Source organism: Adiantum capillus-veneris, chromosome 6 (genome assembly GCF_014529385.1).
Source record: "Adiantum capillus-veneris isolate H3 chromosome 6, ASM1452938v2, whole genome shotgun sequence".
In the NCBI taxonomy this organism is placed as follows: domain Eukaryota; kingdom Viridiplantae; phylum Streptophyta; class Polypodiopsida; order Polypodiales; family Pteridaceae; genus Adiantum; species Adiantum capillus-veneris.
In genome coordinates this window covers 2,951,645-2,979,315 of record NC_140936.1, presented here as the reverse complement: position 1 = coordinate 2,979,315, position 27,671 = coordinate 2,951,645, and the positions used below count along the sequence as shown (strand labels likewise).

The 27,671-nt window shown below is 45.3% G+C and overlaps 1 protein-coding gene across 1 annotated transcript; it reads right to left on the bottom strand.

Annotated features, from left to right (window-relative positions):
• Positions 1-27,671, bottom strand: LOC147455069 (ras-related protein RIC1-like). The gene is made up of 8 exons (XM_086513911.1): positions 27,514-27,671; positions 27,088-27,160; positions 26,958-27,005; positions 26,825-26,872; positions 903-974; positions 657-812; positions 469-572; positions 1-380 (listed from the first exon to the last, which is right to left on the bottom strand). Exons 1-8 carry the CDS (start codon positions 27,525-27,527, stop codon positions 287-289), a joined length of 609 nt encoding a protein of 202 aa, XP_086370037.1. The 5' UTR covers positions 27,528-27,671; the 3' UTR covers positions 1-286.

Below are 27,671 nucleotides of genomic sequence, written 5' to 3'. Positions count from 1 at the left end.
TGTTTAAAACTGAAAATCTAAATAACAATACCAGCTTTGTTCAGATGCTAAGGCAATTTAGTGGAGTTCCCACTCATTCTAAAACAATGAATTAGTGTTACACATGTCACAAAATGCTGATTTGCTTTTGGCATAGTCAGTCCACATACCCTTGAGAGGAAGGGAATCAAAAGAGCCTCTTATAAAGCGCTTGAGCAAAAAGAGGATCCAAAGTTGAGCTGTACAAACTGAAGTGGAAATTCGGCTTCCTTCCAAATAACCCACATTCTTCAAACCACACCTTCCTTTAAGAGCAGCATCCACCCTTCTGTTGGATATTCTGCCCATGCATTGGCACAAGCTTGGGCTTGTTTGCGTTTAAAGAGGGTTGGCTGGCCATTCTAGAAACACAAAGAAAGAACGCAATCACCAACCCATTGAGATGTCCGTACAGCGAGAACAAGCATTGACAGTGCAATCTCATCTTACCTATTCTTAATCTCTGCTGCCATAGTCATAAAGGCCTCCTCAACGTTGCTAGCATTCTTGGCACTTGTCTCCAAGAAAGGGATACCAATTTCATCAGCAAAAGCCTGCACAAGTCACCCACAATTTTCTGCTTCACCCAAAAAACATGGAGAGTAACCGCTTAACATAAATTGACATGAAATTCTTACCTTGGCAGTTTCAGTGTCGACGACTTTCTTGGCAGTAAGATCGCTCTTGTTTCCTACCAACAGTTTGTTCACATTCTCGCTGGCAAATCGATCTATTTCATTTAGCCACTGTTTCACATTGTTGAAGCTCTCTTGGTCTGTTACATCGTACACAATCTACGAGAGGGAGAAAACATGTTAACCTCACCAGTCGGCTCAAAAACCATACAATCAAACAAAAAGATGCCCCTGAATCAACAAACGTACAATGATTCCATGGGCTCCTCTGTAATAACTGCTTGTAATTGTCCTGAATCGCTCTTGTCCAGCAGTGTCCCACTGCAAATTTGAAGCACTTTAGTTGCACGAACATTTCCAAGCTGGAAACGTCAACCCGCAGCAAATATCGGGGGTATACCAAACAAACACACAAAGATCCAAGACATATTGATGACTACATCAAGAAATACACCATAACAATATCAAGAATTCATGGGCATGGTCTTCCTCTGCCTCCACAGGCAAAGCTATGGTTCTTCATAACCGTGCTCAGAGGAAAATTTTGCAAAGAATTTTTTGTCCTCTATGTTATGAGAGAATGTTTTCGCTCTGTGTTTGTTATGCGGTCATTGTTCTAGAATTTAGATAAGAGGCTTTTTTTTTAGACTCAGGTTTAACCCACTTTAAACACAAATTCATTAGTTTAAAGATCCCCCCACAGCCTATTTGCCTCCTCCCCTGCAGGCTGCCATAGGCACCAGGCTCCAGTTCATCGTCATCCATGGAAATCCATTGGGCATGTGAACCCCCCTAAAGCGAGCAAACCTTCGCCTTGTCGGCTTTTTAAAAAAGTCAGTCATCCACCCATGCCTTCAGCTCTCCCAAACTCTACGCAGATCCCTTGTCCACCACGCCAGCGGCAACTACCTTTCGCCAACAGCCCCTGACCGAATTCTCTTACCCAGGTCGTTGTCTTGCGTAAAGCAAGAGGCCTTCAAGGTGCAATCATATAGCTTCTTCCCTGGATTCATCAGTGGCTTTGCCGCTGCTCAGTGTTGCTTATAAGAGAGAGAATTGTGTGAGTACGTGTGCGTGTGTAGGCATCCACCCATGCCTTCAGCTCTCCCAAACTCTACGCAGATCCCTTGTCCACCACGCCAGCGGCAACTACCTTTCGCCAACAGCCCCCGACCGAATTCTCTTACCCAGGTCGTTGTCTTGCGTAAAGCAAGAGGCCTTCAAGGTGCAATCATATAGCTTCTTCCCTGGATTCATCAGTGGCTTTGCCGCTGCTCAGTGTTGCTTATAAGAGAGAGAATTGTGTGAGTACGTGTGCGTGTGTGTGTCTGTGTGTGTGTGTGTGTGTGTGTGTGTGAGAGAGAGAGAGAGAGAGCGAGAGCTTTCTAACGTCTATGTGAGGCCGAAGTGTCTAGTGATGCCGTTTGATCTAACAAATGCTCCTGCCACGTTCAACAGAATGCTGGACCGGATTTTCCGCTCGCATCAACAGTTTGTGGGGACGTTCTTCGATGACATGATAGTCTATTCGAAGAATGAAGAGGAGCATAGGCGTCACTTTACCATTGTGTTCGAAGAGCTACACAGTCACAGGCTACTAGTCAATCCTAAGAAAAGTGAATTCTCCCTGGAAGAGATCCACTTTCTTGGCCCCATAGTCTCAAAGGATGGTGTCGGAATGGATCCCACAAAGGTCGAAGCTATTAAGACATGGCCAAACTTAAAGACTGTGCATGATGTCAGAAGCTTCTTGGGATTGTGTTCCTACTGTAGAAGGTTTATCAGGAATTTTGCAGAGATAGCGTCACCTCTTCACGCTTTGCAAAAGAAAAAGGTCACTTTCAGATGGACCCAAAAAGAGATTTCAGCTTTTAGTCTCTTAAAGGAAAAGTGGACTTCAGATCCAATAATTGTCTTGCCAGATCTCAGGAAGTCATTTATGGTCCAGTGTGACGCGTGTGGCAGTAGCATCGGAGCAGTGCTAATGCAAGATGGACAGGTAGTAGCTTATGAAAGCCGAATTTTGCAAGGGCCAGAGAAGACTATGCAAGTCTATGAGAAAGAGCTCTTGGCCGTGATTCATGCACTTTCTAGCTGGGAGCACTACCTCTTAGGTGCTGATTTTGTTGTCCAGACAGACCATCAGACCTTGCGATACTTCTTGACACGGTCAAAGTTATCTGAAAAGCATATGCGATGGGCAAACATTCTTTCCATGTTCCACTTCCAGATTATGCATGTGGAAGGCAAGAAGAATGTTGTGGCTGATGCGTTATCAAGAAAGCCACAAATTTCAGCTGTGTCCATTCCTTACCATCATGAGCTAGATGACATGAAGGAACAGTATACTACTGATGAAGATTTTGCAAGGATCTTTGAACAGTTACAAGAGGGGCAACATCATGAGCACTACCTCCTCAGAGATGGTTTTATGATGATGAATGGCAGACTTAGTGTCACTAGGCCATTGCGACATAAGGTCATGGAAGAGAGTCATGCCCCACCGTATGCAGGGAATCGTGGTGTTGATGCAACAGTTAAAGCGGTAGAGACATTCTTCTATTGGCCTACCTTGAGGAGAGATGTGGATGCCTTTGTGCGAGCATGCATAGTTTGCCAAAAGGTTAGATTTGACAGGCAAAAGACACCAGGGTCGTTACAACCACTGCCAATTCCGGATAACCCATGGGAAAGCATTTGTATGGACTTTATCTTTGATCTTCCAAGAACGCCAACACGGAATGATGGTATATGGACCATTATTTGCAAGTTCAGCAAGCAGACCCACTTTATCCCTATCAGGAAGAAGATAAAATCTGATCAGATGGCACGCTTGTTCATGTACAATGTGTTTAAGTACCATGGTATGCCACAATCGATTGTCAATGATAGTGATCCTCGCATGACCAGTTTGTTCTGGAGAGGATTGTTTGAGAACATGGGCACTACGCTCAAGTTCTCGTCTACGTTTCATCCACAAACTGATGGATAGTCAGAAGAGGCTAATTCTATTGTCTTAGATGTGTTGAAATGCTATGTGCCAGATAATAAAGGCAAGTGGGAACAGTATTTGCCTATGCTTGCTTATGCATACAATAATGCGGTGCATTCGTCGACTGGCAAAGCACCTTTTGAGATTGTTGAAGGCGGCAAAAAGGTTCCTCCCATTTTGCATACAAAGGACAAGATCTTTGAGGCAGATCGATATGTTGAGAACATGGACGAGATGTATAAGAAAATTAAAGGACTCATGGACACTACGCTCAAGTTCTCGTCTACGTTTCATCCACAAACTGATGGATAGTCAGAAGAGGCTAATTCTATTGTCTTAGATGTGCTGAAATGCTATGTGCCAGATAATAAAGGCAAGTGGGAACAATATTTGCCTATGCTTGATTATGCGTACAATAATGCGGTGCATTCGTCGACTGGCAAAGCACCTTTTGAGATTGTTGAAGGCGGCAAAAAGGTTCCTCCCATTTTGCATACAAAGGACAAGATCTTTGAGGCAAATCGATATGTTGAGAACATGGACGAGATGTATAAGAAAATTAAAGGACTCAGGCAAAGACGAAAAAGGTTGTTGATCGTCACCGTCGTGAATTGTTGTTATCACCTGGTGATTGGGTTCTGTTAAGGTTCGAAAAGGCAAGGTTAAAGAAGATGACGGACAAGGAACGGCTATTTCCTAAGCTCAGACTATGGGCCTTTTCAAGTGCTTGACAAGATCACCGATGTGGCTTACAGGCTAAAATTGCCTGATGCATGGAAGATTCATAATGCATTTCACGTGAGTCTTCTAAGACCCTTTGTGGGCGATGTGCCAGAAGATATGCCAGATGAGGATCAATCAGAAGTTGAGGAACTTGATGAGATCCTAGTACTTGAGCAAGTTTTGGCACGTAAGGATAGAAAAGTTAAAGGACAAGTTGCAAGACGCTATTTGGTGAAGTTCAACAACTATCTGCCTATGGATGCAAAGTGGATGGAAGAGCATGAAAGAGTCAGCAAATGTATTGCAGCTAGCCTTTGGGTTACAACCTACTTATGCCCCAACCCAACGTGTGCAAAGGAGGGGTAATGATAGAGCTAGTACATCAAATGTACATATGAATTCAATGTAATAGATGGAAATGACAAAAGTATGAAGGTCTCATTAAGTCATTTGTATCTATGTGTACGACCTTTCTTGCGGATACATGCGATGATAAAAGAGTGTTAACAGCACAAGATCATCAGTGGTGTGTATTTATGGTATGCAATCGAAGACGTTTGCGATTTCAAGAGGGGGGTATGTCACGAGGACGTGGCAACTGCTAACCTTAGTTGTTGGTTTCTTTCCAATGATTTTTGTTTTATTTTTGAGACCCTCTTTTTGAAGTAGCAAACAGTCGGACATTGTATGGCCAATGTGAACAGTAGTTTCACCCGCAGCCGGGAAGTGGTCGACACTGGAATTTGTATAGTAAGAGGATGTCTAGGCTCAGAGCAAGATCATGTAGGTCCCCCGTCGCACTTAGCAAGTTGGTGGATACTAGGAAGTGAACTCAATAAAGGCATAAAGTCACGGTGGGACTACCTACAGAAAGTATCCGACAGTTAGGCCACGTTGCACTTTTGGATGCGGTCCCAATGAGGAAAGATTGTCAGAAGACCATTGGGAGCCCAACGAAATCATTTCCTAAAAATTAGGGAACTGCTATTTTGGGCCATGAAATGTGTCCGCATCATTACCTCCGGTATGACTAGGGGAACATTTTACAACTCTGTCGCGAAGTCAACTGGTCAACCGTCGGGAGATTTATAGGCGGCAACCCCGAAACGAGCAAAATTCAAATGCTTGTAAATGCGCCAAGTGGCAGATTTTCATGGACTTGCCTCTTGCAGAAAAATGGGCACTGAATTTTAAGCTGGGAGAGACTTCATTATGCTACTTAAAAGCGCGTAGCAAAAGGTACCGGTAGTGTAGTGCAAGATTGGGGCAAGAAGCAAGAGGCGGAGTGCAGCAGAAAGGAAGCGCTAGGGATCGAAGCAGGGGGAGAGAGAGAGAGAGAGAGAGAGAGAGAGAGAGAGAGAGAGAGAGAGCTCACGTTTTTGGGAAAAACTCAATAAGTGAGTTTTGAGTTTTCCCACTTTTATTATAAGTGACTTTAAAAAAATGTGAACCTAGACAAAGTATAAAAATGTACAAAAAGGGGTTATTTAGGCCTTTAACCCAACAACCTCCCACTTAAAGACATAAATGACGCCTTTAAGTTAACCAACTCCCACCAATTGTATGCAATGGTCATGTTGAGCCTTAGCAAGACTCTTGGTGAGAACATCTGCAGGGTTATCCTGTGTATGGATCTTAGTCAAGGTGACTAGACCATCCTCCAATACCTGGCGTATGAAGTGGTACCGCACATCTATGTGTTTGATACGCGCATGAAACATGGCATTTTTGGCTAAATAGACAACACTCTGGCTATCACAACCCAACACGGGTGTATGAGCAAGCATGCCAAGTTCTTTTGCTAGTCTATCCAACCAAATGGCCTCTTTTGAAGCCTCTGTGGCTGAAATATATTCAGCCTCAGTACTACTCAATGCCACAATTTTCTGTAACCTAGAACACCAAGAGACTGCACCAGCAATGGCAAATACATATCCACTGGTAGATTTCCTGGTATCCATGTCACCTACCATGTTTGCATCACAATATCCCTGCAACTTTAAGTCACTTTTGCCATAACGGATACACTTTGATTGTGTACCTTTCAAATATCTCAGAATGCATTTGACAGCTTCCCAATGCGCTTTGCCAGGATTCGACATGTATCGACTAACAACTCCCATTGCATAAGCAATGTCGGGACGAGTGGCAACCATAGCATACATAAGAGAACCACAAGCTGATGCATAAGGGATTCCCTTCATTGCTTTCAATGCCACCTCATCCTTTGGGCGATCTGCTTTGCTAAGCTTAGTGTATGGAGGTAAAGGTATCCCAAGAGACTTAGCATCAACCATATTAAATCTGTCAAGCACTTTTGCAGTGTACCTTTCTTGAGATAAAAAAGCAATTTCAGCTTTCTATCTCTTTTAATACGCATGCCCAAAATATGCTCTGCATCACCCAAATCCTTCATAGCAAATGCTGAATTTAGCTTACGTTTTAGAGCATCAAGACTAGTCTTATGTTTCCCGGCAAGCAGCATGTCATCAATACAGAGAACAAGTATGATGGGACTACCATCTTCATACCTTTTCGTATACAACCAATGATCTGCATGGTTGCGTTTAAAGCCTTGAGACAGCATAAAAGTGTCAAACTTCTTATACCACTGTCGTGATGATTTATCTCAAACCATACAGAGCCCTTTTCAGTTTGCATACAAGTTCCTCGCGTGTAGGAACTACAAAACCTTTAGGCTGTTTCATGTATATGTCCTCTTCAATGTCACCATGCAAAAACGTTGTCTTTACATCCATTCAAATCAAGCACCGCAACAAGAGCAAAAAGGACACGTAAAGTTGTAAGCTTTACAACAAGAGAAAAGATTTCTTGAAAATCAATTCCTTGTTTCTGTGCATATCCTTTTGCAACCAATCTTGCCTTGTACTCGGGTTTTTCATCCACTATCTTAATCTTGTATACCCATTTGTTAGGAAGAGCCTTTCTCCCTTTAGACAATGGCACAAGATCCCAAGTATCATTTGCATACAAGGATTTCATTTCCTCTTGCATCGCAAGCTCCCACTTACTGCTTGACTCACATGATTTGGCCTCTTTATATGTAAGAGGTTCACCCTCGTCTGTCAACATTACATGATCCAAAGAGGGGTTAAATCTCTGCGGTTCCCTTCTCAAACGAGTTGACCTGCGTACCCAATGATCTACATTCTCAGGCAACGGTTCTACATCATAAGGCAACTCATTTTCAGCTCTATCATGCTGCTGAAAATCATTTTCAACCAGTTCAGGTGGTTGTCCATCCTCATTAGGAGCATCAAAATCATGTCCTACCTCTTCTAGCTCAAGGTTAACCGACTGATTATCAATTTCAGTGAGGCTCTTTTTCAACACCAATGGGTGGCACGGAAGGCTGAAATCTGACTGTTTTCTTGTCAGTATCAGATTTTGTAGCATTCTTAAGCAATTTTGCCTAATTGAACACTACATCTCGGCTGCGTATTACCTTTCTAAACTGTGGTAACCACACTCTATAGCCCATTTCACCTTCTTCCCCATAACCTAGGAAGACTCCTTCAATGGACTTCATATCAAGCTTTGTTCTCAAGTCATTGCGAACATGAACAAAAGCTTCGCAGCCAAATACTCTCAAATGATCATAAGAGGCAGGTTTGCCAGACTAAACCTCCTCTGGAATGTCATTTTTCAACGTACTATTAGGAGAGCGATTGCAAATATAAACTGCAGTTTTCAATGCCTCCCCCCAAAACTCTTGGGAAAGATTAGCGGTGGACAACATACAACACACTCTCTCGCATAAAGTATGATTATACCTCTCAACCACACCATTAGAAGACGGATTATAAAGGGCTGTCAACTCCCTTTTGATCCCATTTTCATCACAAAAACACTGAAATTCAATAGATACATACATACTCTCCTCCATCATCAGATCTAGGACATTTAAGCTTAGTACTCTTTTGCATAGTGACAAAAGCATGAAACTTCTTAAAAGCATTAAAAGTCTCACTCTTACTTTTCAAAAAATGCACCCATCCTTTCCTAGTACAGTCATCAATGAATGTAACAAAATACAATGCACCACCAAAAGACTTAACAGGCATAGTGCATACATCGGAGTGAATAAGATCAAGAAGATTAGCTTTGCGAGAGACACCAGAGTAATAAAAAGATTTCTTTTGCTTTCCAAAAAGACAATTGTTACAAAAATCCAAGTTTTAGCCTTTTACATCAGCCCTCTTCAAAGAGGAAAGCACATCAATACCCTTTTGGCTCATATGGCCAAGTCTCTTATGCCACAATTCCGTGTGTAAAGCAACTTCAGTAACAGCAAGAAACTTGTCAGGCAAAGCTTTACATTGAAGATAGTACAAAGTACCTCTTTTAGACCCTTTTACAACAAGCATAGAGCCCTTAAGCAACTTCCATGAACCCCCAGCAAAGATGGTAGTATAACCATGTGCATCTAACTGGCCAACAGATAGCAAACTTTTCTTAATGCCTAGTACAAACCTGACATCATTCAACACAAGCTCTTGACCATTGTTAAGAGCCAAACGCGTAGTACCCATTCCCTCAATATTGCAAGCAAAATTATCACCAAGGTACACCTTGCCATAATTGTCTACAGCATATGTAGCAAAACACTCCGAAGATGGAGTCGCATGGAATGAAGCACCAAAATCCACTATCCATGACTAGGATAGGCCATCATTAGCACTGAGCAATGCATCAATGACATCTTTCTTCGAGATAAGCATGTCTTCTGTATTAGCTATTGTCACAAAGTGATGAAGTGGCTACGGACAACAAAAACCGTAAAATTCCTGCAAATCCTAATTTTTGCCAAAAACCCTAATTTCCAAAAATCGCGGAGGCTATAAATTTTTATTTTTATTTTTTAAATGATGAGTGACGCAAATTTTTCTTTTTCTCTACAATATGAGAAAGAGAGAGAGAATGCTTTTGCTTTCAAGTTTGACTCTCTGTGAGAGAGAGAGAGAGAGAGAGTAATTGCTTTTGATTTGAAGCTTTTGGGGCTCTGCTTTTTGGCATTCCTTGTAACCTTTAAATTAGTGGTGAGGGCTTCACTTCTCAGAGCATCTGGACGCAGAGTCTGAGAGTGAAACCCTAGCCACTCTCTTGTACTTTGATTTGATTAATATAAAAAGAAATACAGAAAGGGGCGCCAGTCTTTGGGGCCAATATCTCTACGCACGGAACTCCGCCGGGCCAGTGTACATCTATTGTGATCTATGACTTGTTTTGAAGTGGTTATTTGGTGCTGTCGCGGTTGATTCTTGAACTGGAGTGTCTAAGTCTGTTACAGTGATATCAGAGCACGCCCGATTTCTCTTCTACGGGAAATCCGATCCCCATTTTTTTTTTCCGCGGCACCTATGGCTTCACGCAAGGATCAATCGACTCCATCTGCATCTGGAGATGCGGGCACGGATCACAACGAAGATTCCGACAGAGAGTACGGCCCACCTTGGCCTACTCAGGCGGAGCGGCGAGAGCTGGAGAGTCGCTAGTTGATCGGCGATGCAACAAAGATGATGCTCAATTTTGCCAAGGACCCGAAGATGGCAAAATATATGAACCAGACCTCTTTGGAAGAGGTACAGACGGAGTGGCAGAGAACCACAACACCACTCCCAAAACCCGCTCTCAAGAAACCTTCTGCCTCCAAGAAAATATACGGAGAAGGAACTGGAGAACGTGGTTGATGCACGGATTGCTCGGCTTTTTGACGCGCAAAAGAAAGCCAAAAAGCACGGCAAAAAGCAGAAGAAAAGCACTGACTTTCCAGGTTATTTGGGTCGTCAGTCAACTTTTGACAAGGCAAAGAAACAGAAGAAGCGTGTCAAGTTTGAAGGCTTACTCAATTCTTCTTCTGACAGTTCTTCTAGCTCTTCAAACTCGAGCGAAGAAGACAGAAAAAAGCAAAAAGCGAAGCAAAACACAAAGCTTCGGAAAGGGCAAGAAAAAGGCAAAGAAGGCTACATCTCGCCCAGAGACTGACAGTTCTACTGAGGACTCGTCTACAGACAACTCAGATTCCGATGACGGAAAGTTTTATGCGAACAAGAAGAATTTTTAGAAAGCTAACCAGTATGACTTTCTCAAAGATAAAAGCAAGAAAGTCAGAGAGTTTAAGGAAAGTGGCCACTCGCTCAAGTTTGATACTTTTTCAGGATACTCAGATGCTTCGAAGGCTTTGTCTTTTATACAACAGTTTGACATCGCTTTCGCGGGAGGACGCTATTCAAAGCACTCCAAGATTCGGAGAGCTGCCTCTTACTTTAAGAGGAATGCTCATACTTGGTGGTCCACGCTTCTTTTAAACAAGACTGCGCCAGTTAAATGGCTGAAATTTAAGAAGCTTTTTATTTCTTCTTGGTTGACACAAGAATATGAACGAGATATACGAGCTGCTTGGAACCATCTTCGGATGACCAAGAAAGATACAATCAATGCTTATTGTGAAAGATTCTAGAGCTCTTTTCTACCCGCCTCTTCATTCAGAGAACAGATTGAGCGGTTTACCTTGGGTCTACCTACAGAGATCCGAGATCACTGCTTGGAACAGAAGTCAACTTCTATTCAAGAGTTGATGAGTCATGCGAAGCGGGGCTTTGCCATTCACTCTGGCAGTCTGACCTACCCCACAGATGAGGCCATGACACAACGAGCCGAACAGACTTCTAGGAATGAAGTAGAAAGAAAAAGAGCAACCCAAAGAAAAAGGATGCACAACCCAAGCTTACTCCTGAGGAGAGAGCTCGCTTCATCAGAGAGGAGAAGTGCTTTGGATGCAGGGAACATGGACATATCTCCACGAAGTGTCCTAAAAAGGCACAAAAAGAACAGAATGATAAAGACGATGACAGACCTGAGAGTTCGAGAGCAGCTGAGGAACGTGGCAGAAAAGGCAGATAGAAAAGCAGAACTGGTACCACATGGCGTGGGACTTGCACCGAATCAAATGAATGAAGGTACAAACTTTGCCGCTTTTTGGAGCAAAGTGAAGGATCAGGAAGCTCTTTTGAAGGAGCCAAGGCCAAATTCTTTTTACTTGGAATTGGTAGCTCGATTTGGAATTACGCCCGACAAACTGACGACACAGACGAAGGTAGTTCGACTGGCACCCAGATGGGATGTTGCCATTACACCGAGCATTGCAAACTTCGTTTGCAATGACAGGGGTGTTCAGGGCACGCGAGTGACGTTCTACTCAGGATCCCTTGGTACCACAAGAACTACGCCGTGGTTGACTACCGGGCCGAGAAAGCGACTTTGATAAATGAAGGGCTTAGAGATTGTACTTGATGAACTTCAGTTTCTTACTCATTCTTTTGGGAGAGAACTGAACGAAGGATAAAGGTTGAATATGTTTTGACATGATCAAAAGAACGCCAAGATTTTTCTCCACACTCTGCCGATTGCTTTTCAGAGGGCCTGAAGATCAAACCATTGATCTGATACCTAGAAGCACGCCACCGAATCCGCCACCTTACCGTGTGAGCCAAATACAGAATGAAAAGATTATGAACCCAGTGAAAGACCTCTTGGAAAAGGGTCTTGTCCAACCTAGTACTTCACTGTATTGCTCTCCAGTGTTGTTGGTTTTGAAGAAAGACGGATCTTGGAGAATGTGCATCGATTATAGCACTCTCAACAAAATCACCATCAAGAGTAGATTTCCGACTCCTAGAATCGATGATATACTCGACAGGTTACAGGGGTCCTCGTGCTTTAGCAGGATTGACTTCAAGAGTGGATATCATCAGATCAGGATAGCGCCAAGAGATGTCTACAAGACAGCTTTTCGGACGACTTTTGGGTTATTTGAGTTTTTGGTGATGCCTTTTGGCTTAACCAATGCTCCTGTGACATTTAACAGGATGATGGACAGGATCTTTTTAGAGTACACGCTATTTGTAGGCACTTTCTTTGACGACATCATTGTTTTCTCCAAGAATGAGACAGAACACAGAGATCATCTGCTTCAAGTCTTTCAGGCATTACAAGATCACAAGTTAGTGATTAATGCAAAGAAAAGTGAATTTTTCCTACCAGAGATATACTTCTTGGGACACAGTGTTTCAGCAGCAGGAATGCAAATGGACCCGGCCAAGATAGAGACTATCCGTGATTGGCCCGATTTGAGGAATGTCCATGAAGTTAGAAGCTTCTTGGGATTGTGTTTGTACTACAGGCGGTTCATACAGAAGTTTGCACAGGTTGCTTCCCCTTTGCATATCTTGACACAGAAAGGAGTACCTTTCTCGTGGGGACCCACAGAGGTGACTGCCTTTCAGACATTGAAAGAGAAATTGACTACAGGACCAGATTTGACTTTGTCGGACTTGCAGAAGTCATTTGAAGTATTTTGTGATGCTTGTGGTCGTAGTCTGGGTGCGGTCTTGATGCAAGAAGGACATGTCATTGCTTACGAGAGCCGATTGTTCTCTAGGCCGGAGATGACAGCACAGATATATGAGAAAGAGCTTTTGGCAGTGATCCATGCTCTTACTCAGTGGCGGCACTACCTACTCGAAGCGGATTTTACTGTCTTTACAGACCATCAGAGTTTGCGCTACTTCTTGTCACAGAAGCAGCTTTCGAAAAAGTAGATGCGGTGGGCGAACATCTTGTCACAGTTTCACTTCCAGATTGTCCATGAGCAGGGACAGAAGAATGTGGTGGCAGATGCTTTGTCTCGGAAGCCATTGGATCTGGCTATTTCCGCGATACATCATAGGAGCTTCGAGGATATGTTCGATCGGTATGCAAAGATACAAATTTTACAGATATTTTCACACGGATACGGGATAGGGAGACAGTAGCTGGATACTCCCTTCGGGAAGGCTACTTGATGAAAAAGACTATGTTGTGCGTTACACAACCGTTGAGGGAAAAGGTTATGACTGAATGCCACTGTCCACCTTTTCCGAGTCACCGCGGCATTGCTACCACCATGAAGGGGGTAGAGAGATACTTCTTTGGGCCGAGACTCAAAAAGGATGTGGAAGAGTTTGTGCGCAGTTGCTTAGTATGCCAGAAGGTCAATTTTGACAAGCATAAGGCACAGGGATTGTTAAAGCCTTTACCCATACCCACCCACGCCTGGAAAAGTATTGAAACGGATTTCATTTTTGATCTCCCGAGAACACAGAATGATCACGATGATTTTCCGATTACATGGCGCGTCTGAGACGATTGTCTCCGACAGAGACCCCAGCTTTATGAGTTTGTTTTGGAAGGCAATTTGGAAGAACATTGGCACACAGTTGCAGTTCTCGTCATCGTTCCACTTGCAGACTGACGGGCAATTTGAGATTGCCAATTCAGTGATTTTAGATTTATTGAAGTCTTGTATCTCGGATCAGAAGACTCAATGGAAAAAGAACTTACCTTTGGTGGAATTTGCCTACAATAACACGATACACTCTTCGACGGGGAAGATGCCATGTGAGATTGTTGAAAGTGCTGCGAAGGTTCCATCCTTCCTGAGCACGAAGATTAGATATTTGAAGCGGATGAATATTCGCAGATTTGGATATGGCTTTTGCCAAGGTTCGCGAGACTTTGCAGGAGTCTCAAGAACGACAGAAAAGGCAACGGATCGCCATCGTCGCGACTTGAAATTGAAGGAGGATGATTGGGTGCTCTTACGTTTTGAGAAGGCACGCCTACGAAAGAAAAAGGGAAAGGAGAGGCTTTTTCCAAAGCTTAGTATGCGATACTACGGACCTTTCCAGATCACTGACAAGATAAATGATGTCTCCTTCCAATTGAAACTGCCAGATACTTGGAGGATTCACAATGCATTGCATGTGAGTCTCTTGAAACCTGTTAAGGGTGATGTGTCTGATGATGGGGAGCCTGATGAGCAACCCGAAGTGGAAGAAAACGAGGAGATCCTTGTTCATGAACAGATTTTGGCACATAACGATATGAAGAAAGGTAAAGTCCAAAGGCGGTTCTTGGTTAAGTTCAAGAACTTTCCTGCATTGATGCGAAGTGGATGGAGGAGGAGGACCTAGCAAATACTCCTCGGATTGTGAAACTTTACCTCGATGTTTTGGTTTCGCATAGTCTACTCCAAACGGAACCCAGAATTCAACTTGGCCGGAGATCTGGTGCAGTGGGATGCACAAGAGGGGAGTCACTCCGCTCCCTTGTCAACAGATGCCTCGATTTTGATACTAAAGTCACTGATGTCTCTTTAAGCTTCAAGGATACTGAGAGCTGACAGTATTCTGCTGGATGACTTTATGAAATGGAATTCCTGATAATGATACTGATTTGTTCTTTACTTCTTGTGAGTGCAGGAACTGATAGACGAAATGACTGCAGCATTTTGGTTAAATTGATCTCGAATAGACATGGTTGCAATAGGAGTTAGTCAATCGGACATCGTTGAGGTCCCGATTGGACCTAGATGTGATTGCTAGCTACATTGCCGATAAATCATTGTCTAAGATCCGAATGAATGTTGAATGTCATGTGATGTCCTGTGATGTCCTTTGATGTCGTGTGATGTGATTGTCGATTTTGTACATGTGCTAGATGTGTGTTCCTAGTACGTAGGTACTAACAGTCAGTGTCTGCTAAGACGGTTTATGGCTTTTGTCGGTTTTGCAGGCGTAATCGCGGTTGATTACAATGCTTTCAAGAGGGGGGTATGTCACAAAGTGATGACGTGGCTACGGATAGCAAAAACCCTAAAATTCTTGCAAACCCTAATTTTTGCCAAAAACCCTAATTTCTGGAAATCACGGAGGCTATAGAAAAAATAAAAATAAAATTTTATTTTTTTTTTGCTTTTTCTCTACAATATGAGAAAGAGAGAGAGAATGCTTTTGCTTTCAAGTTTTGACTCTCTGTGAGAGAGAGAGAGAGCAATTGCTTTTGATTTGAAGCTTTTGGGGCTCTGCTTTTGGGCATCCCTTGTAACCTTTAAATTAGTGGTGAGGGCCTCACTTCTCAGAGCATCTGGACGCAGAGTCTGAGAGTGAAACCCTAGCCACTCTCTTGTACTTTGATTTGATTAATATAAAAAGAAATACCGAAAGGGGCGCCAGTCTTTGGGGCCAATATCTCTAGGCACGGAACTCCGCCGGGCCAGTGTACATCTATTGTGATCTGTGACTTGTTTTGAAGTGGTTATTTGGTGCTGTCGCGGTTGATTCTTGACTTGGAGTGTCCAAGTCTGTTACAGCTATCACCAAATCTGAGGGGCATGAAGCCGCAACCAAGATTTCCTCAACGTCTGACAACTCCTCAATGACCACACTAAGGATACATTTGCATTCTCAGCATCCCTGGAGGAATCACCTGCTGATTTTTCCTCTTTCTTCTCATCTTTCTTCTTCTTATCTTGCGTTTCCTTCTTCCTTTCCTCCTCTTTCTTGGAATACCTACAATCGAGTTTCTTGTGACCCTTTCTACCACATTAATAACAAGTGACATCTTTATCCTTTGTCTTGCTCTTGCTTCTATTTTGAGTCCCGTTGTCCGCATCACGCTTTTGATTTCTACCTCTTGCATTGTAAGCAGAACTACCACCTTCCCCACTAGACTTGCATCTAATCTCTTCATTGAGAATAGACCCTCTCACACCGTCATACGTGAGGGTGGGACTTTTGCTCAAAGAGACAACCAAGGTTTCCCAAGTATCTGGCAATGTCACAAGCAAGAAAATAGCTTTCAGCTTATCATCGAATTGTTGAAGCCCACTGTCCTGCAACTAACTCAACACACCTGTAAAAGCACTCAAATACTCAGAAGCTGACTTCGAGTCATCAAGCTGCATATTCACTAACTTTCGCATCAAATGCACCTGGTTCACAGGCGTGGTGTTTTCATAATTGGACTTTAGCTTTTGCCATATTGCATAAGCAGAGTCCAAACGCTTGATGTCCGTCAAAATGTCATCATTGATAGCCATTTTGATGTAGGCCATAGCCTTCTTATTCAACCTGGCCCACTCTTCGTCAGACAAACCTGGCGGCTTATTCTCTTCCAATGCATCTTCACAATCCTTTAAGAAAAGGATACCTTGCATGCGTTCTTGCAAGAGGTCAAAGCCTTGACCATCGAACCGTTCGATTTCCATCAAATTTTAGTGTCAGATGCGGAAGAGAAAGAAGCCATTTTAATTCAACCACAAGTGTGATACAAGAGAGATGCAATAGGCTGAAAATTTCAGCAAATAGGAGCAACCACAAGACTTTGCATACGATAGACCACAATTTCTTTATATGAAACTGTCCAAATCTGAAATTTCAGCTGAAAAGTGCAATTTCAAGCACCTGTACTAAGCTTTTTACTCAATTTGTCCCGACAAGCATCAATACATGTGATCCCACAACTTTGGTACACCTACGTATTGCTGTTTTGACATGTTATAACCTGTAAATCACCTGTTTTGACCTAAAAACAGCGTGTTTTGGGCTATTTTTTTTGGCAGTTTTGGTGACCTTTTCGACTCCGGAAGCAAGGGGCTTCGCGATGGAAGCGAAATTGATCGCGGGAGAGCAATTTCAACTCGCTATCCAGCAGACTGCACAGGGCTGTTTTGAAACCCTAGGGCTCTGATACCGGTTGAAAGCACGAAGCACAAGGTACCGGTAGGTGCGCGTCGCGATGTGGTGCACGATTGGGACAAGAAGCAGGAGGCGGAGTGCAGCAGAAAGGAAGCGCTAGGGATCGAAGCAAGGAGGGGGGGGGGGGGGGGGGGGGGGGGAGAGAGAGAGAGAGAGAGCGCTCACGTTTTTGGGGAAAACTCAATAAGTGAGTTTTGGGTTTTCCCACTTTTATCATAAGTGACTTTAAAAAAATGTGTCCAAGTTCATATTGAACCTAGACAAATTATAAAAATATACAAAAAGGGGTCATTTAAGCCTTTAACCCAACACTACTGTCACAGGTTAAGAGCTATGGAGTGCTTTCTTTCCCTCTCATGTACAGTGTGGTGCTAGGAGTGATGCCATGCACGCTACACACTGCTCTCTCTCTCCCATACGTGCAGTTATGTGATGCCCCACAAGAGGGCTCTTCATTTGACTGATGTACAACTATGTGGTTTCATGCTTTTGTGCTGAGGCAAGAGCCTCCTGAGCAGGAACAAGGGTAGCTAGCTGCTACTCCAAAGGAGGAACCGGTGAAGGTCATAACCTCACCGTACAGGTGCAAATTCAGCACTGTGTATGCGCAGCAAATTGACTGTTTTTCAGCCATACGGACGCCAAAACCCTTGGGAATCGTGCCCCACTGGCAGAGGACAGCTAGGGGACTGTTTGGGGCTGAAAACAGAGCAAAAACCAGTAAATACAGCGTGCTGAATTTACTGTTTTTGGACAGGAATCAGAGGGTATACGTCAATGGAAGAGAGTTCCAACAGGGGAATTGGTTTCGCGCAAGTTTTGGGGTTTGTTATGCTGCCGAAATTTGGCCAAAACAGGTGGTATCTAGCTCGATACAGTTAAAGGATTCCCAAGACTCTTCTTTGTAATTTACCCTCTCAAAGTATAAAGAAATACCGAAAGGGGCGCCAATTTTGGGGCCTACAAGTTGCCGGCGTCTGCTCAGAGCATTCTAGCTTCCGAGCCGTGTGTGCGCTTAATTAAGTGTTATTTCAAAAGTTCCCTTTGCAAAGTGCTTTGTGTGTGTGTGTCTAAAGTAAAGAATTTCGGGTGAAAGGCAAAGCCTACCGTGCCACAGGCCAGTTTCAAGTGGCATGTATGGGTGGTGTGTGGGAAAGAGCTGATGGCTGATGTCTAAAGAACAGATGTGATGTGAGAGGCAAGCATAGGTAGTGGTGTAGAGGGAGGGAGCAGGAGTGCCTTCTCGACCACTGCCTGTCTTCATTTGGCGTTTGGCCTCTCGATCAGTGGTCTCTCCAAGAGTCCAATGTACACGCAGTCGGAACCTCTGCACTCATCATCGTACCATTGTGGCATGGTCCCTTGGGGGGGGGGAGGGTGGCATGTATGGGTGGTGTGTGGGAAAGAATTGATGGCTGATGTCTGAAGAACAGATGTGATGTGAGAGGCAAGCATAGGTAGTGGTTAGAGGGGGGGGAGCAAGAATCCCTTTTGGACCTCTGCCGAGTATGAGGGGGCTAGCTCATGTTGAAATGGATCGTGGTGTGTGGGTGTGGGGCGTGTGGCGTCGCAAGTGAAGGAGAGAGCAAGATAGAAGTGGTCGGCTCCAATCGGTATGGGTGGGATGGTGAAAGAGATAAGTAGGTGGGTGGCCTCTTTGGGTCCCATGATGTAATCCACGGCGCTTCCCCCCCCCCTCCCCCCTCCCCGGGCTGCAACTCCATGTGGTATGCATGTCAGTCCTCTTGAAGTAGGCCATTGTGCCATCCCGTTATAAATAACAAGGCAATGCTGGGAGCCTAATATGAGCAAATGATGGCCGTACTTTGTGGTTGACTCTCTCATGGTGGCCTACTCCTGTATGGCAAATAGTGCCACCACGTCCCATATGTCTCACACTGATTCCTATATGTCCCGGCGTTGAAGTCTCCCATAAGGAAGACTTGCCCTAGTGTAGAGTACTACATAATCTTTTCTGACAAGCATGTGGGGGATGGTCTCTCCTCCCTCTCCCCTGTTGTCCCTGTGGTAGCAAATATGGAGCAAATATGGAGCCTGAGGGGACGAAGTAGCAGAGGGCAATCTAGATAGTCTTCGCCAGTGATAGCTCAAAACAGATCCAGAGGTAATGGGCATGTGGGTCTCGTGAAACACAATCTGTATACTGCTCCGGAATCCCTATCTGAAGAGTATAGCCGCCTCTCCTAACCCTCGTGTGGTGTGTTGGCGGGTGCTCTCTCGATGTGAGGACTCCCACTGAAAGCCCTTAATCTTTTATGTGTCTCTGTCAAAAGAATGATGTCCCGTCCTCTCATCACCTCCTCAAGTCTCTCTAGGTGTGTCCATAGATCCCCGTGCAGTTCCAAACCGCGAGATGGATCTCTTCATGTTGTGCCATAGGTCGCGAGTCCCTATGCGATGGTCTTGCCATCAATGATGACCCTGCCATCTCAGTATACAGCCTTCTTCCCGTCTTTGCGAGCTTTCTTGACTCTAGGCATGCATGCTCGGCAGTGGTCCTGTTGCATCTTCGAGAGGTCGTCGTCAAGGTAGATAGGGGGCCCCTCTCAAGATGACCCTCTTTCGGATGAAGGATGGTCGAGACTCCTCGGAGGTGAATTGGAGGATGAGGGCTCTTTTTTGTGGATCTTTGCCGGCTCTCCAAGCTTTGGAGAAGGGTGGCTCCTCATCTTCTTTGTACCCGAGCTTCACTTTCCCATCACTCTAGGTGTGGACCCCTCCTCTTCTTTGATGCCAGTCACTCATACATTGAGGCGACTGGCTTGTCGCATCTTCTCTTCCTCAATGGTTGTGTGTATGATGAGCGCTTCATCTATTTGGGCTTCCGCTTTCGCCTCCTTTTTTAGGTTGTTCTTGACTACTTCAATCCATCCTTCCTTGGTAGCCTCCAATTTGTCGTCAATGCTTGCCGTGAGAGCTTTGGTGATCTCCTCCTTGAGGGCTTCCTTGGCTTCTGCTTTGATCTCTCCTTCTTCAGGGGTAAGGGATGCGATAGCAACTCGGAGGAGGTCGATTTGCTCCTTAAGCTCTTCCATTCTTCTTTCTCCTTCTCTCCTCCCCTCCCACTTCTCCTTCTTCTTCCATGCTGCCTTCTCCTTGGTCAAGCCTTCGACCTCTTTGTCAAGCTTGTATAGCCGATTAGTGAAGCCATCGAGGGTATCCACGATGTAGGACATCATCTTATCATCTGGCTTGTTCATCTCCAGCGGCTTGGTCATCTCCTCCTTCGAAGCCTTCTTCGGCATGTCGGCACTTTTTTTGTGTGTGTGTGTGTGTGGGTGGGGGGGGGGGGGGGGGGGGGGGGGGGGGGGGGGGGGGAAGATGCAACAACAATAGTGCGGCAACAAACAGCACGGCAAGTACAGCAGGAGGGCAGCACGCAAAGGGTTGCAGTGGCACCGCAGCGCGCAGAGGTGCAGCAGCAGTGGAGTGCGCAGGTGCATCGGGAGGGGGGGGGGGGGAGGAAGATGCAACAACAATAGCGCGGCAACAAACAGCACGGCAAGTGCAGCAGGAGGGCAGCACGCAAAGGGTTGCAGTGGCACGGCAACGCGCAGAGGTGCAGCAGCAGTGGAGTGCGCAGGTACATCGGGAGGGGGGGGGGGGGGGGGGGGGGGGGGAGAGAGGGAGAGAGAAATGAAATGAAATGTTATATTAACATCTTCGAAAGGCCAAAATGACCTATGAGACCAAAAAGTTACAATTGGTGAATCTGATATCATGTTTGAGTACGAAATTACAACGTTACAAAGAACTAACACTAGAACACTAAAACACTAAGGAGAAACGAAATAAATCTGAGGTTGTTTCGGGATTGAGACGAGATTAGGGGGGGGGGTTCTATCGCTGTCGGATCTCATCAACCTCTTCCATGGTCAGTACTCTGGTTGGGCGTCTTGCATGTCGAGCTAGAGTGGACTGTATCTTCTGTTGCAGCCTTCGTCGGTGGTGGGAGACCCCTCGAGGTCGTGGGCGTCTAAATATGCCTAGCTCAATGGCTCGGTCAAGCAACATACCTCTAGTATGGGTGGGCTCTGAGATCTGCTGTAATGACTGCTCCTCTGGCTCTCCCCTGGCTGGTGTAAAGAAATCTGTGATTCATCTCTGAGACTGGCTTTCCCCTGATGTCCTCAGCAGGCTCTCCCTAAGTCTGCGCAGCTCTAACAAGAACAATCCAAGATATCTTTGATCCTTGTATCTCATGACTCTTAGAGAAAGGTCCGAAACCTTCTCTAAACAGACAGTGGAAGCGGCCGCGTAACTCATGGTACGCCGGGCAATGACATGTGTAGTGCAGCTTTGTCTTTGGCTCTAAGTTACATAGGTGACATATCCTGGCTCCTGCTGGCACCCCTCGAAATCGGTCAGTCTCGATCTGGAGCTGATGTGAGGATGTGCGTATCTGCCCGATAGCGCACCTTATCCCATGAGATAAGTGCGTACACATGTATGCAGGCCTAGTCACAAAGCCGTCCTCCGTGAGTTGGAGAAGATACTCTCTGTAGAAGGCCATCTTCGTGCCCAACTCCTGTGTTGACTGCATCCATGTGCTCCTAGTATCTAGCTGAATCGGATCCTAGCGTATGAGTCTGGTGATCTTTGTCCGTGTGAGAGACAGGGAGGGTGCATCCAGGGAGTATTGAAACGGAGGCAATCTATCCATGTTGAAACCATGCAATTGAAACCATATTGTCATCTGGCCATACCAACATGTTGTATCGCCTTGTAGAGCTAGTTGTCGAGATGACTCCAAGGCAAGCCATCTGTCCCTGGGAAGATCCCATAGACCGTGCATAAAGAATATTGATCTAGTCAATGCCTCCACCACGACAAGGGGGGGGAGGGTAGCTCGGCTCGGATAATCTCATGCGGCACTGAGGCCTTAGCCTGAATCATCCGAGCAATCATAGAGACCAGAGGCCTCTCCATACCTCTCCATCCATCCGTGTTGCCAGATCTCCCATGGTGGTCTACTGAGGGTCCCCATATCTGAACTCCATAGAGCATAGCTGGAGTCACTAAAGTGTCAGAAAGCCACAGCTTTGTTCACGGTTTTTGTAACTGAACCTACGAACATATCCTCTGCAGTCCTCCTGTTAGGTGCAGCGGAATGAATGTTTGCGCTTTGCTCAAGATGAGTGCTCCGAGCTGTGCTCAAGGTTCCTTTTGTTATTATGGAAGGGAGAGCCTTCCGTTCTTAATGAGAGAGTGCTATGATCACAAACAAAGTGAATGGATACTGTGTGTGCAAGTGTATGAGACTGAGAGATAGAGAGAGAAGAGAGATACGACACCAGAGACGACGTAAAACCCTCCTCCGAAGGCCCCACTCTCGTCGGTGAGAGTGGTCTACTTATGATTGCACAATCTGGTACAAATGGAATGCATGAGACTGATGCAAGTCTAGGCTATGTCGGCGATGACGACGGGGATGACGAAGTCGACCTAAGGGCTGAAATCTGCAATCTTTCTACTGCTGTCCAAAAATGCTATGGGCTGAAATCTGCGACAGGTCAAAAAACGCTGATTTGGGGGCTGTTTTTGGTGGGTCTTTGACGCTGAAAATCTGCAGGTTTAGGGCTGAAAACCGATGGTCTTTCCGGGCTGAATCTGCTACTTCTTTATGGGCTGAGAATCGCTGAAATTCTGCATATGCTGGGATCCAAAAACGCTAGGGAAGCTGGTCCAAAAACGCTAGGTCAGTTGGTTTTTGCTGGCGATTCCTTGTTGATGCAAAACGCTAGGTATGCTGGGGGTTCTAGCGATGGTGTGATGATGCAAACACGCCAAGGCTGAGGCTTGCTTTCCAAAAACGCTAGTGGAAGGGGGATCTGCTGCTTGGAGGGAACCACCAAGGCTTGGTCTTGCTGAGAAGTTGCCTGTTGAGCTTGGCTCCTGTTGCCTCTTCTGCCATTTACTGCTAACTTTGGTTTGCTTATATATTTTCTTACCCATATTGCCCTACCTACTTTTGTTGGAAAGTCACTTAAATTAATAAGTGAAAAATGCCAAAAATAGGTAAAATAGGTAAATGCATTGGAAAATTTCCCTGAAGAATTCTAATGGATTCGGATGGGAATGCTTATGATCATGCTGTGTGCAACTAGAGGATATGCATCTAAACTAAGTGCCTGAGCATGCACGGTCTACGAATAGACTCAAAAGTGCCAGATCACTTCTAAATCTAGACTGACTCGACTGACTGAACCCTGATCATGCTGTAGCTTGTCCACGGACACATAGGGTTGGATGTGTCACGTGACACCTCCCAAAGTTGCATATACCATAGTTACCCGGAACAAGAAATCCGAACGAGGAACGGGGAATGGCAACATGCATGAAATGCCAATCCCTGTTTCGGATACTCACGCTTGAAACACAGAACAAGGATTCGGAACGGGAAATTGGGATGGGAACGGGGAACGGGAACCTGAAAATGGCCATTCCTTGTTACTATGGCATATGCTCTCGTCAGTCTAGTCTCTGATGCTCTCCTTAGTGAAAACACCGGTCCATCAAGACTACCCCAAGATAAGTATATGCATCTATGTACTCCACAGTCTCCTAGCCATACATCAATGTGGGTGTTGACCTCCTGACCCATTGTGGTGTGGTGTTGAACACCATAACCTTGGGTTTTCCCAGGTTAGCAGACAATCCACTATCACGAGCAAATGTATGCAGAGCATCCAAATGACGTTGCATCCCCTCTGGAGAGTCAGAAATCAGCACAATATCATCGGCCTATAGTAACAACGGAATCCATTTCCCTGCTAGCTGAGCCCCCCTTCCTCCCTGACGCTCTACATAGTCCGAAAACTCATCCACATACATCCCAAAGAGTTGGGGATGGGGGCATCCTTGCTTTACTCCAATAGTGGAGTGGACCATGTCAGACATTCCCTCAGTGGTGCGTACCCGCCCCACCACTGTCATGTATAGAGCCAGAATACCCCATATCAGCTCTGTAGACACACCCATGTCCTGTAGCCTTCGTACAAGTCTGGCTCTCGACACTGTGTCAAAAGCTTTGCGGAAATCCACAAAGCTACAATAGATCCTCTTGCCATGGTGTCTACCCTCCTCAATAATAGCTCTGAGTGTCAGAATCTAGTCAAGAGTGGAGAAACCTCTCCTGAAACCTGCTTGCCCTCGTGCTCTTATAGCCTCTCACTCTGCCCATCTACTCAGCTCCTGCTCAAGTATAGATGCATACAGCCTAGCTAATGTGTGACCAACCATGATGGTGCGATAATTCTCGGGAATCATGGGATCTCCTGACTTGAAAATAGGCACAATCGTAGACATACTCCAAGTCTCAGGGTAGCCTTCATAAATGGCTCGATTAAACATCATAGCCACGAGCTCTACAAGCATACCTCTGGCATGGATGAAGTGCTCTGCTACCAGACCATCATGATCATGTGCTCTCCTTCTCCTCATCCTGTCAATGGCTTTCCTTACCCTCTCGGCAGTAAAGAAAGAACATGTCTCCTGGCATGTCTCTAGTGGGTCCAACAGAGGTGGTTGCTCTGATGCTATGTAGAGAGATGTGGCACATTCCCCCCATGTCTCAATGGAGGTGACCGTTGGTGGTGCTGAATGCTCGTGGAATAGCCTCCATGCTTCGCCTGAGTCCTGACTTATAAATAGCTGATACAGATCCCGCTCTAGCAGAGATAGATAAGCCCTTTTCTTTCGTCACACTAGGCGGCGAAAGATGATCCGTGACTGTCTGTGTGGTAATACCCATGAGCACTTCCCTCTATAGTTTGATCCTCGTCTCTCTACACTCCTCATCATACCAACTGTTCTGGGGCATGCTCCCAGATCGTCTCCGTGTAGGCTGGTTGTGGGGGTATGCCTTTGATGCTGCATCATGCAACGTCTCTGTTAGTATCTGAGTGAGTTCATCTAGTGGCCGTCCCGGCTCCTGGGTGCATAGCTACCTATATATCTCATCCATATACACAAAATCCGTCTCCCTCTTAAGGTATACCGAGTGCGTGTGGGGACCTCTCCTAATGGAGTTGTGCTGAACTGAAACGTCAGGGTGAAAGACAAGATAGCATGATCAACTGCTACTCCAATTGGCCTAGTGCCCACCATGAAATCCTGAAAGAATGGAATGAGACTTAGCTGGGCCATAACATAATCCACTGTGCTGGCACCATGTCGGTGTGGAAAGCAAGTAAACCTCCAGCTGTCCAGAATCTTTGTAGGCCATTCAAAATGGCCAATCTATGCGCGGTTCCCATATCTATCAAGTATCTGCCATACTCATTGTATTCCTCATCTTGTGATAGTCTGGATAGACCCATCTCTGTAACGACCAGCTCCCTAAGCATCTCCTCGGAAGTATCATAAAATATTGTCTGGTGGTGGGCAGTCCTAGCATTGAAATCCCTAGTATGATAATGTCACCATCCTTGGAAAACTCCCATATGTCATTATCCAGAGTAGCAAAGGGGGATTGTGGGTACCTGTTAGAATGAAGCTTGAAGATGGCGGGTACCTGCTAGAATGAAGCTTGAAGAGCTGGAGTCAACTGCGGCAGCAACCGGGAAGTGGGCGGAAGAGGCGAGCCTCCTACTCCTACTCCTCCTCCCTCTTGCTCTTGTGTGTGTGAGCCTTGAGGGTACAGGGACTGAGTGAAAGTGAGTGCGCGCGCACGAGAGAGAGAGAGAGAGAGAGAGAGAGAGAGAGAGAGAGAACCTTCAGAGATTCTCATCTTTTGATTTTCTCAAAATAATAAGGAAACATGTATCCTGCCTGGAAACGCAGAAACAACATTTCCAAGAAACCAAAGAGGCCATTAATTGGGTTTTTTGTTAAATTTCGGCTTGCTAGCCCTTGTGGGGAAGCAGGCCAAGCCGCTTGCCAGTTAAACACAACCTGCTAGCAAGCTTTTACCAAAAAGTCAACACACGGAGTGGATAGGGCCAGGTCGAACACGCGACCTCCTACCTAGGAGGCGTTGCCCTTACCACTACGCTGGCTGTGTGCAGTTGCGAGAGCACTGACACCTGCGCTTTAAATTTTCAAAGCTTGTGGTGCCCCCCCAAAATGCGCTGTTACTGGCTGTGCAGGTCAGCTCCACCTACACGCATACAAGCAAGCCAAAATTCAACCACTGCCCATTACTTGGAACCATCCCACACACTACAGTGACAAGGAATGGCTAAAACAGTGCCTTAGAACGCTAAGGTTCTAGGCTTTGGCAGTGGCCAGCAACAATGAGAGTTATAGGCCTTGGCAGTGGAGGGCAACGATGAGAATGGCACTACAGCGACAAGGAATAGCTAAAACAGTGCCTAAGAACGCTAAGGTTCTAGGCCTTGGCAAAGGCGGGCAACGATGAGAATGGCACAAAAACACTCTGTTGTTTGGCTTCAACAACTGCCCGAATGCCCCTGACTACAGGTGGGTTCACACAGCGCAAAAGTGAATGATGTGTGTTTGCACCTGGCTGATTCCAGCAAGTCACTTGGTTTTACCCAGTGCAGTTCACACTGGCACACAGCCAAACTTCCTAAGTGATAAGCACCGGCAAACAGACCTATGTGCCTCTTATTGGCTGCAGGGTGTTGTCCCACCCAGCATTCTCAATATCTGAGCTCTTTCAATTGTGCATCAAAAAACACTGTGTAGGGTGTGAGTGGTCCAACTAAGCTGAGTCTGTGCAATGTGAACCAAGCTTCCCCAATCCCCTTGATGTAACTATGCCATACAGAAATGGTACTAAAAAGATTAGTTGTTGCCAATGCAGCCCCTCTCAGAGTAAGGTGGAAAAGTAGCACCAATGCCAAAGAAAACCCAGTTACAATAAGACTTACAATCTGGAGCTTGATGGTTTTACTGTCCAGTTCAACAGTGCGAATCTTCTGCAATTAAGTGAAACCAAAGAAAATGTTAGATGTCTTGTGAACCTGAGAGGCAGAGACAAAAGTAGTTTAGCAAAGCACTCACAAAGTCCACACCAATGGTACTGATGTAGCTCTCTAAATAAGAGTCATCCTGAGCAGAAATCAGGCTTAACTTGAGACCAAGGCCTTAAACGTCCAATTTACATTCAAAAAGCAAAAGGACAAATCCTTACTGCAAACCGAAGCAAGAGGCACGACTTTCCAACACCAGAGTCACCAATCAGTAGAAGTTTGAAAAGATAATCACTGCAAATTTTAAAGAATTCATACGACATCAAATAAAGCTTAAAATCCCTGCCATATATTTAGATAACATCAGCAAGGCGAATGGAAAGTGCAAACAAGCATGTATTACAAGTCTGAACGATGTGGACATGGCAAAAACACATGGGGCATACAGGAAAAAAAAATCTTTCTTGAGTAGAATAATATAATCATGAAAGGAAGCTGTGCAGGATCCAAATAGTAAACATGAACAAGACGGATGATCAGGATCAGCAAAGAGACAACCAGGAGCAGAAAAAGAGACCTCGTGGACAAACGCAAAAAGACAGAAAACAAGAACTGGAAAACGACCAAAAGGAGATCCGAAAGCTTACTACTCAGGATTCATGGTTGCAGAGCGGCGATTTAAAGCGGCGGTAGGGTACCTTTTCTTTACCAGCAGCAGCGATGGCGTCCACTTCCTCTCCACGCCAAAAAAACAGCACACCAGAGAAGGCAAAATAGAGTTGTTGGAATGGAAACTATTATTAAG

Bases quoted from the DNA above. Each gene is read 5' to 3' on its own strand.
- LOC147455069 (XM_086513911.1), bottom strand. The intron at 27,006-27,087 runs GTAAGGATTTGT...ATTTCTGCTCAG, and splicing joins GCCTCTTGCTTCGGTTTGCA to GATGACTCTTATTTAGAGAG. The intron at 26,873-26,957 runs GTGAGTGCTTTG...ACTTAATTGCAG, and splicing joins GTACCATTGGTGTGGACTTT to AAGATTCGCACTGTTGAACT.